This window comes from Vigna radiata, chromosome 4 (assembly GCF_000741045.1).
Source record: "Vigna radiata var. radiata cultivar VC1973A chromosome 4, Vradiata_ver6, whole genome shotgun sequence".
Lineage (NCBI taxonomy): Eukaryota > Viridiplantae > Streptophyta > Magnoliopsida > Fabales > Fabaceae > Vigna > Vigna radiata.
This window is the reverse complement of record NC_028354.1, coordinates 10,275,187-10,286,398: the sequence shown is the minus strand read 5'-3', so window position 1 is coordinate 10,286,398 and position 11,212 is coordinate 10,275,187. Positions and strand designations below refer to the sequence as shown.

Below are 11,212 nucleotides of genomic sequence, written 5' to 3'. Positions count from 1 at the left end.
ACTGTTCTATAACAGAAAACATACTAACTGTTAGTTTGAATTACATACATCAATAATTTCCACACTTTCTTGATATTCCCTTCCTTTAACTCTTTGCTCATGGTGGTTTCGGCCGAAGTGTTTCCAGTAAAATGAAAGGTTTTCAAGTGTGAGGTTGTTATTTTTTATCAATAAAATTAATGATTATTTAAGATTTTTTTTTTTTGAAGGGTTTGAATATTTTTCCTCAGGATTTTGTTATGGTGGACGGTTTGAATATTTTTTTTCTCACCCCTAATCCTAGTAGTTTTAGGCCGTGTATACATTTATAATTAATATTCTCTTCTAGACATATCTTCTGCACTATGATTTCTCTAAATGCACAAGGCTGTATTGCGGCTCTTTTATAATGATCAAATGGCTCCTTCCAATGAGAAAAATAATAGTAGAAGAGGGAAAAGATCTTGAACTCATGATGCACTAAGCTGCTCTTCTGATCACGACTCATTAAAAATAAGGTAAAACCAAACAAGACAAATTAAATATGTACAACCAGAGAAAATCGAAATGCTTCATGTCTGCCACTTGAAATACAAGAATTTTGGTGTCCACCACACTTTAAATAATGCTGCCATATACACATACTACCCCACATGAACATTGATCCACCACAAACCAAAATAACCATGCAAAAGCCATGATGGCAAATCTGCAATTAAAGGAAACTCACAGTGCAATACCATATAACAACTATTCCATGTACACATTTATATATAGCACAAATTCTTTCCCACCTTCACATGCCAACAACACTTTCACCAAAGCCATAGTCATTCCCAAAGATGCAAACCAAACCCATCCACAACACCCCAACATACATTCCTCCACCCATTAGGCCATCAGCTCCGGTGCACCAAACCCCCTCCTCCTCCACACCACCAACCAAACCCCGTGCAATATCCATTTCCACACCCAATACTCCTGTTGCCATACCAATTCCACCAACTATTGAACCTGATGACTCCATAGCTGCATACTATGACTACCAATTCTTGTTCATGTCACAAAGATCCGAAGCAACTCGACCCATTACTCTCACCACCGTAGAAGGTGTCATCCCGCCCGATTTCCCCACCGGCACCTACTACCTAACCGGACCGGGGCTTTTGACCGATGACCACGGCTCCACGGTGCATCCTCTGGATGGGCATGGTTACTTAAGAGCATTCACCTTTGATAATGTTACTAAGAATGTCAAGTACATGGCTAAGTACATTAAAACGGAAGCACATGTAGAGGAACATGACCCCGAGACCAAGAAGTGGAAATTCACACATAGAGGACCATTTTCGGTGTTGAAGGGTGGAAAAAAGGTAGGGAACACTAAGGTCATGAAAAATGTGGCTAACACTAGTGTACTAAAGTGGGGGGGAAAACTCCTGTGCATGTGGGAAGGTGGGGAACCGTATGAGATCCAAGCTGGTACGTTGGATACGATTGGACAATACAACATCATGGATGGTTTTGATTTCGAAGATCATCATGATGAGAGTAGAGCTGGTGATGTTTGGGAGCTGGCTGCCAACATATTGAAACCTATATTATATGGTACGTATTCATTCACACTTTCTAATAATTACATCTACCTGCATTGGATACTTTTCTTTTTCTGCAGTATATATAATGAAAGAGATTGATCGGTTGATATTAATTAACTTACTTATATGATTCATCTTTAGAACTGTTTATATGTATAGTCTTAATCACACGAATTTAGTAGGGCAGTGTCATAACCGTGTATAGTGTAGAAACCTGAACTAAAAAGTTTGAATGATCCACAGAAAATGTATATGACATGACAAGATGGGCACAACCCAAGGTGAAATATTTTTCCATTATTATATTACGAGACACAAGAAAGGTGGCCATGCTGTGTGATTATGGTGTTGAATAATATAGTAAGCAAGTTCAAACTTACCAAAAGAATATTAAACAACTTGGGTGGGTATTGGCTGTTGAATGGACATGCAGTAGCAGTATGGGACTCTTGTTAATCAACTCATTATAGTGCTTCCAATACTTTCCAGCAAAATTTCAAAGAAATGAGATTTAATGAATTAAGTTTTAGTGGCACAAAAGGGAATAAGTTTCCAAGCTACATGTTAACTGGAGTACTTACAAGCCGTGTGGCCCCAAAACTAGTTTATTATGACGATAAAATTCTAGTTGCCGAGGGGAAATTAAATATATCTTTTTTCGTGTCACCTTGACATAATAAGCCAATTTAACATTGGATTTCGTACAATACTATACAGTTCATAGTTTTATAATATTCTATGATACTAAAATATTTGATTTGTCTTTACTTTATGGAATAAAGGAGTGTTTAAGATGCCCCCAAGGAGACTCTTGTCTCACTACAAGGTTGATTCTAGAAGAGACAGGCTACTCACTGTGTCATGCAATGCAGAAGACATGTTGCTTCCACGCAGTAATTTTACATTTACGGGTAAGTAATAATCAGAAAGACAAATGGTTCTGAAAAGTTAAGGTGTTTCTGCAAAAATTTATTATTGTGTTTATCTAGTTTTGGTTTTGCAGTAAAATTTTGACCTATTTTTTGTGTTCTCTGTAGAGTACGACTCAAATTTCAAAGTAGTGCAGAAGCAAAATTTCAGAATCCCAGATCACTTGATGATCCATGATTGGGCTTTCACAGATACCCACTACATAGTTTTTGCCAATCGCATAAAACTCGATGTACTAGGTATGATCTGATGTTTGAAAATCTGCACCAAATTTTCTTCTTTTATATACTTAAAACAGGCCTATATCACAAAGTAAAACAAAATAATTAATAATAATATCTTAAGCAATCACTTTCAATATGACTAGCCACCCGATATAGTACGTGCACATGTAAACAAAATCATTAGAAAATGAACATGTAGTGTTTGAGGTTATGTCAAACAGAAGATCTAAATAAAATATTTGTCAGGATCAATGGCAGCAGTGTATGGGATGTCTCCAATGATATCAGCATTAAGAGTAAACCCAAGTAAGAGCACATCTCCTATATACCTGATTCCAAGGTTTCCAGAGAAAGAAAAGGGCAAGGAGAGAGATTGGAGAGTAGCAGTTGAAGCACCTTCACAATTATGGTTTCTTCATGTCGGCAATGCCTTTGAAGTTAGACATCAACATGGGAATTTGGACATCCAAATACAAGCTGCTGCTTGCTCTTACCAATGGTTCAATTTCAGCAAATTATTTGGTATGTCCTACTACTTCTTCTATTTTCTAAAATAATAACATTTTTTATAACAAAATGCTCTTTTTTTTATCCAAAAATATCCCTAAATATAATTAAGAACATGAATGTATACTATACTATTCAACAAAAGTTTAGAAAATAAAATATACTAAAACAAAATTTGTAAGTAATGAACATGTACTCAAAATCTTGATAATTAATATTAATAACCAATTCATAACAAAAACTATTTTAATTATCAATAACTTTTAGTTTATAAATTAGTAAATAAATTGGTTATTTATAGTTACTAATTACTTTTAGTCATTAAAATTAATCATTATCTAATTTTATTTTTTTTACAATGATAGAATATAAATAATATTTTTATGTCATTTATATTTTTTTCGTTGAGATTAATTTAATTTTTGTTTGGAGATTCCTTTTGTATTTTGTTATACGGGTTTAGTTTGACCTCTATATACTTTTGTTTTGCTTTAATAAATTCATCCATATCAAAGCTTCATACCTAGTATGAATTTAATTTATAAAGAGAAAAAATAGTATAGAAATATTTTAGTTAATGTGTCAGAACTTTAAAATATTGTTATTTTAAAATACACACACATGTGAAAGCAAGGATTAGTAAATTTTTAATCTCATCAATGAAATATATTAAAACACATTATTTAATGTATTCCACATCCAAACCTGTACACGGACTCGTGATTCTCTTAATAATAAATAATTAATTTTTCCCTGGCAAATATCATAATGTGAATGGGTTGTTAATAAAATAAGTAGATTTGTTAATCATAAACAAAAGTGTCTCTGATAGAAACACTATTTGGGCTAATTATCAGGATACGACTGGCAAAAGAGGAAGCTAGACCCTGCAATAATGAATGTCAAAGGTGGAACTGAGTTATTGCCTCATCTTGTTCAGGTATATTAATTAATGCTCTTTAGAAAAATAAAGTAAATTAGATGATATATATTTATGAAAATTTATCTAAAAAATTTCAAGTGAAACTTATTATATGATATATTTATTCATTAAATATTTAATTGTGTTGCTCTTTTGCCACAACATGTTGTACAACATGATGCAGGTATCTATAAAATTAGATTCAGACTACAATTGCCAAGAATGTGATGTGAAGCCCATGAAGAAATGGAAGAAATCCTCAGATTTTCCTGCGACCAATCCAGCATTTTCCGGGAAGAAAAACAAATATCTGTACGCAGCAACAACATTAGGATCTCGAAAAACATTACCATGTTTCCCTTTCGACACTGTCGTGAAACTAGATCGAGACACTGATTCTGCACAAACTTGGAGTGCTGGAAGGAGAAGATTCATTGGTGAACCCATTTTTGTTCCCAAAGGTGACGAAGAAGACGATGGCTATCTTCTTGTCGTTGAGGTGAGTATCAACGTTAATTTGTCGTCTACGTTCTTTACTTCATATGGGTATCCATGTATGAAATATTCTCTTCAAAAACGGTTGATTATTATAAAATATAGATGGTTATTATCACCATGAAGGAATATACCCTAGACAGTGATTAATGAGAAAGACAAGATGATTTTTTTATATGTACTTAGTACAACATGACATAGAACTTTGTCTCCATTTAAAACCTTGTCAATTATATATTTGCCTATTTTGTTAAAGAGGTTTAATTAAATATTGATCTGATTTGGTTTTTGGAAATTTAGATTTATGTTTCAAATGTAAAAGTAATCATATAACTACGTTTGACTTGATGAACTAAATATTCAATTAGTATGAAGAAGTTATGGGTGGTGTTTTATGACAAAAGGTTTATTTAAAAAAGGTTCAGTATGTTATAATAGCTTCCTATTTTCTTCTTGAATCTCAAATAGGTCATTTCTTTTTTGACGTCTCAATTGAGTTCTTATTTTCTTAAAATTGAATCAAATAGGACATTTCTGTCAAATTGAGATGACGGTGTTAAGAAGGATATGTTGACCTTGTATGTTTTTATTACGTAGTATTGAAAATGTGACTAAATTGTATTTTTTTAATTTTTGAATTAAAAAATAAGTATATGTATATTTCATTTTTTAATTCAAAAATTAAAAAAATACAATTCAGTCACGTTTTTAATGTCACGTAATCGAAAATTACACTGTCAGCATATCTCATACCCTTCCTAACGGTTTCATCTCAATTTGACGAAAAGGTCCTATTTAATTCAATTTTACAAAAATAAAAAATCAATTGAGACGCCGAAAAAGAAAAGGACTTGTGAGATTCTAAACAAAAATAGAACCTATTAAAAACGTTAAACCTTTAAAAAATAAATGTCAAGTCACGTGAAATGAAACTTTTGCATTTGTAAGAAAGTATGTTAAATATAGTGAAAGAGAAAAAAAAAAAGGGTTTTAACATGTCTTTTTCTTCTTTATTCAAAAATGATTAGGAAGTTTTTTTTTTTTTTTTTTCTGATGATGACATATTGACATTAATTGTTTGTTTTGCAGTATGCTGTTTCAATGAATAGATGCTACCTCGTCATCTTGAACCCAAAAAGGATAGGATCAGATAATGCCCTTGTTGCCAGGATCGAAATTCCAAGTCACTTAAATTTTCCTCTTGGTTTTCATGGTTTCTGGGCAGCTAATTAGATAAAACCCTAATTAAGTTATTACAAATTTTCTTTTTATATTGAAAATTCAGAAACTATATTCAATATTGATGCAATTGATTGTATAGTTTCATGATACGATTATTTATTAATACGTAGTTGTAAGGTTTTATCTAAAGTGAGCTAGCCATATGTAAGTTGTTAGCAATCAATAAAATATGTGTACAATTCAATTAGCAAGTTTGTCTCCACATGCATTATGAGAGCTATAAAAATTTAAAGAGCAAATATCTAAATATTTTCTTCATCATGCATGAAGACGCTAAGGGACAATATTCTGGTCACGAAAAGTTTAGGGGAAAATAATAGACTCTCATTCTAGCCATCTCAGTTTTTGATTATGTGAGAAGCTTGACATGGATTACCTCTTAAAGGCTCCATTCGTGTTATATTTGATACAATTATGCTAACAGAAAACATTATTTTATTCAAATAAAATTGATAAATGGTAAAGATATATAACGCACATGTAATTAGTGAACAAGTTGGTAGTTCATCCCAAGGACTACATCTAGTTCATTTTTATAAACTATAAAGAATTTCACTAATCAACTCTAACTAATTACAAGTAGTATCATAGTTACCTCTCATTTATATGTGTACATAAATTCACTTTTTACTATCCGTTACTCTTTCCTTAAAATTAAACATTGTACAAAATGTCACTCTTTGGAATTAAACAAAGTTTTTGATAGAAGTGACTCCACACTTCAAGCGAGAGTGATTCCACGATCCAAAACAATGCAGCGGAAAGAAGAGATGATTAATGAAGAAGGTGCACGCAAAGTGTTTGATGTAAGGTTTTGTGGAGTTTGGATGTGTGTATGGTGTATCTCAAGCTCAGACAGCCTTCCAAAGAGGAAGGAAGCTAGAGAAGAAGTGCTAAAGAGGCACAACAGTGAACTCAAAGCAAGGAATGGTTGGACAAATCTCAATAGCATTTCACTAAGGCATTCAAGTTAGATTTACAAAGGAAAGAGCCTCCCTTTTATAGATGAAGAGTGGACTCTGAAACTTGTCTTGCAAGCTACTAAAAACACAAAAGAAGTGTGTTGGAGACGCTACAAGGCTTGGGATGCAAGGTTCGGAAGCCAGCTAATCAACACGTGTTGAAATCAAAAAGCTGCTCGAAAAATGTTGGGCGTCGCGGTGCATGCAGTTGGGCATTGGCTCTATTCCGGAAGCTATCCTCCTTTGGTTTCCTAATCCGGAATGCACTGGTTTCAATCCGGAAATCTCCTCCTTTCTACCCTTCTTTTCCATCCTTGCTCTCTCTTGCTTGGCAAGCCTTCTAAGATGCATAGACATGGTTCCCAACCTTTATTGGTGACCTACAAAACAATACAAATGCATTTAGTAAAGAGAATCCATCTAAGACTTGGATAAGGAAAGAGCTTTTGTTGAAAGTCTTTATTCACTTCCCTTTCTTTGTCTTAGTCTAAGTTTGTACTTCTTTGGATGGGAAATCCCTAAAGAAGTTGCCATCAAAGTCACTTTGCCTATATGACAAAAGTTGTTTAAGAGAATACAAAGAAAACTCTTAAGAAAGATAATACATGAAATAGATACTCCTTGTACTAGAGCTTAGTTTCACAACTATGAAGAATTTACAAATAACGTAAAGTCATCTTGTAAATGATCTCTTTCCAATTACTATAAAAGTTTTTTAAACTTGTTACATGAAGAACTTATGCAAGATGTATGTAGTTTATCATTTTTATACATGGTTTCACTTCTATTCCTATATGTCCTAGAATGGACTATTATCTCTTGTGTTTCTTTATTTCCTTGTGTTAGAGTCATTTTAGAAAATGCTTAACTTTACACTTATAATTCTCTCTATTATACTCAAAATTCATGGGAGGAACAATATTTATCTATATAGCAACTTAAACTGATGTAGAATACTCCTTCAACAAGTGATGAAACTCCATGAAGATGACATGATGTCGTAGAAGCAATTAAAGAAGAGATGATGATGCTTGAATGTTGTGGATTTAATGAGGTTTCCTTGAAGGAAGTTGGGCCAACCTTGAAAGGTAAAGGAAGAAGTATAAGTATAAGACAACTCCTAATAAGAACTCAAGAAAAGTGAGGCTTGTAATTTTGGCAAAGTTTTCACTACATTCAATCAAGTTCTAAGTTTATTACTAAGGGTGTCTCTCCTTTTATAGGCTAGAGTTCATATATTCCTAAGGATCCTAAAAGCATTAAATGAGGAGCCGAAACATTAAATGAGAGCCTATGTTTGTAACTAACTAATCAAAGCATTCTTCATCATTAAATGAGGAGCCTCCTTTGATGTTGACTCCTTCCAAACCATAAATGAAACCCATTTAGGCACTAACTACCTTATTAAGGCCCTAATGATGCACTGAGCTACTCTTAAGGACGCCAAGACCTCTAAACAAAATTGAACAATGTTTTTGGCCAAATACAAGGCCTAAAACGAAACTATATTACATATTTATAAGACTTAAGAGAAAGCAAGAACAAGAAAAATCTTGAAAACACCATCTTCCACAATAATGGAAGCCCTTGAAATCCTTCTTCTTCTTTCATTCTCCAAACCCTAGCTTAAGTTGATGCTCTCTAGATGGATCTCCGTTAAAGTTCTAGGATGGTTTCCATCATAAACACTTCTCACAACACCAAATTAAACATACAAACTTAGCAATGTGTGTATTTGTTAGAATCCATCATAAACATCAGTATTTATTTTTGTATTAAATTTCTAAAAATTTTATATAAGAGTATCAATCTCAATTTTTGAAAAAACTTTTTCAATCACACAAAGAGATTTATACAAACATTTTCTAAGATTAAAACATAATCATAAAGTGCTCTTAAAGATTTAAAGAATTCTAAAAATTTGTGTTATGTTGTGATAGAATTCAAAGTGTTTATGATGTGGTAACTTCTTTTCATTTGTGTTTTCTGGAATTGTTTCTAGGTTTGTGGTTGTCGTATAAACTTTTGAGTGGTTTAGTAGCGGGATTTTATGTTGTTGGTTAGATAAAGCTAGACTTCTTGAATAGTTAGAGTATATAGAAGGCCAAAATCCCCTTGGGTGAGGCAAAAAGGGATAGGAATGAGATCCTCTTTTACATTCACTGTAAGATTGAGGTTGATATCCTCTAAAGTCTAGTAATTGTTATCTTGCTTTATACAAATTCTTGTGTTCATATTGAAACCAAATTTTCTTGAGGAAAAAACTAAGATTGGACCTTATTTTAGAAAATTTTATTTATCTGAACCAATATCTATGCAGAATGATTGTCAAATGTCTACTGTTGAGATTGTTGACAACACAATATCTATATCACTTTGGTTTTTTATGATGACAACACATTTTTAATAACACATATGTTGATTGATGTGTTACATGTTCTATTGCTTATTGATTCATATATTGTTGAACATGCTTTTGTGATTATCTTGATATGTGAATGCACATTTACTGAGCTTGTATATGTTACATCATATCTAGTTGCATTACACATGATTTGAATGAAGAAAACCACATGCACATTTATGAACTTACATTGTGTTGCATTACTGCAAGCTGTAAGTCGACTTCATTATGGGGGAAGTCGAATTAAGCTCATGACTATGCACAGATTTTCAGAAACAATGCTATGTGAGATTTTACATTGAAAAGAATTTCAAAGTGAACTACAGTGTCGAAGTCGACTGTGTGCGCCACGTATTCGACTATATTAGTTGATTTTTTTAAATTTTGTTATGCTCATGTACAGTAACGACTATATTTTTAAAAGTTAGTTGAGCATTGAATGTTGGTCAACTGTATTGACTGAGAAATTAATTGGTTTGACTGAATTGCTACTATTGTGTCTTAACTGTTATAATACAGTCGACTTTATTAGTAGCATAATCGACTACAGGAGCGTCTGATTTATAGAAATCTATAAATAGACGAGACCTGATTGTTTTCAGAAGACTTTTGATGAACTAACAATTTCATATTCTGTTTTAGATTGACTCTCTGATATTTAGAGCTCCAAGAACTCATCAAGAAGACGATTGTGATCTTGCTTGGAAGAGTTTTTGAAGGAGGACTGTGTTGCGCTTACTGCTTGATCAAAATCTACACAATTGAGGTGCTTCTGGGTTGATCAAGATTGTTGTTGGCATCTGTGGTGATTGTTGTTACCTGTTGTGACTACAGGGGTTGGACTCGTGGAGTCTAGTACACTTTGAGGATTGTTCAAAGTGGGTTGCAAATTACAGGAGAGGGGACATCTTGTTGCAAGTCTTGTTGTGTGGTTTGCCTATACTTTGGTTAGAGGGTTAGAGAGGTGTTTTATATCTTTGACATAGGGTTCAATATTCAACAGTTATTGCAGTTATTCCAACTATCAAGCATAGATAGAGAAAAGGGAAAGAAAAACATAAAGCAAAACCACATCGAATTCGCGCATCTAATTAAATGGCCTGACTCTCACAACTCCCCAGCGGAGTCGCCATTTGTCGCAACCGATTTTGCGACGGGACGACGATCCAAAAAGAAAACAATTTGAAAAGGAGATTGGAGTCGCCACCATAGTTTATTCTGGAAAACTACGGAAAAACCATAAAATGATAAGGCAAGATCTGTGAAAACCAGAGATAGGTTCGGAAGTCGGTTACGTGTAGGGAAGGTGTTAGCACCCCTACAACGCCTGCCCTAAGGCAGTACCTTTAATTAAATACGCGAAATAAGATGTGGTTTGCAAAATGTTTAATTATCCCAAGAACAACGATATAAAGAAACCAAAATATATTTTTAGTTTTTTGGGCCCGACAAGGATTGACCTTGCTCTTACGTATTCTCAGTCATACTGAGAAATCAGGGTTACGTAGTTCTTTCAGAAAGATTATTTGTTGTTTGAAAATGTTTTTTAGTTTTTTGAAGATTTTATATTTTTTGGTATTTTTATATAAAAGAGAAAAGGTTTTTAGCACAAGGCCTACGCGAGCGGTCGCACGTGTGCTTAAACCTTTTCAAAATATTTTTAATATTTTATTTAGAAAGGAAAGGGTTTTCTAACACAAGGACGATGTGTGCGATCACACATGCGCTAGAACCCTTAAAATAATATTTTTTAATTTTATTTATAGAAAGGAAAGAGAAAGATCTTCAGCACAAGGCCTACGCGAGCGGTCGCACGTGTGCTTAAATCTTTTCAAAATATTTTTATTTTTATTTTATAAAAGGGAAAAAAGTCTTGGCGCGAGGCTGATGCGAATGATCGCACACACGCTTAAACCTTTTTTATATTTTTAAAAGGAGAAAAGATCTTA

The 11,212-nt window shown here is 33.3% G+C and overlaps 1 protein-coding gene across 1 annotated transcript; it reads left to right on the top strand.

Moving 5' to 3' along the window:
- Positions 1-488: 488 nt before the first annotated feature.
- LOC106759033 (carotenoid cleavage dioxygenase 7, chloroplastic) lies at positions 489-6,084 on the top strand. The gene is made up of 7 exons (XM_014642045.2): positions 489-1,587; positions 2,360-2,488; positions 2,615-2,746; positions 2,978-3,253; positions 4,096-4,178; positions 4,345-4,659; positions 5,745-6,084. Exons 1-7 carry the CDS (start codon positions 822-824, stop codon positions 5,886-5,888), a joined length of 1,845 nt encoding a protein of 614 aa, XP_014497531.1. The 5' UTR covers positions 489-821; the 3' UTR covers positions 5,889-6,084.
- The last annotated feature ends 5,128 nt before the right edge of the window (positions 6,085-11,212 follow it).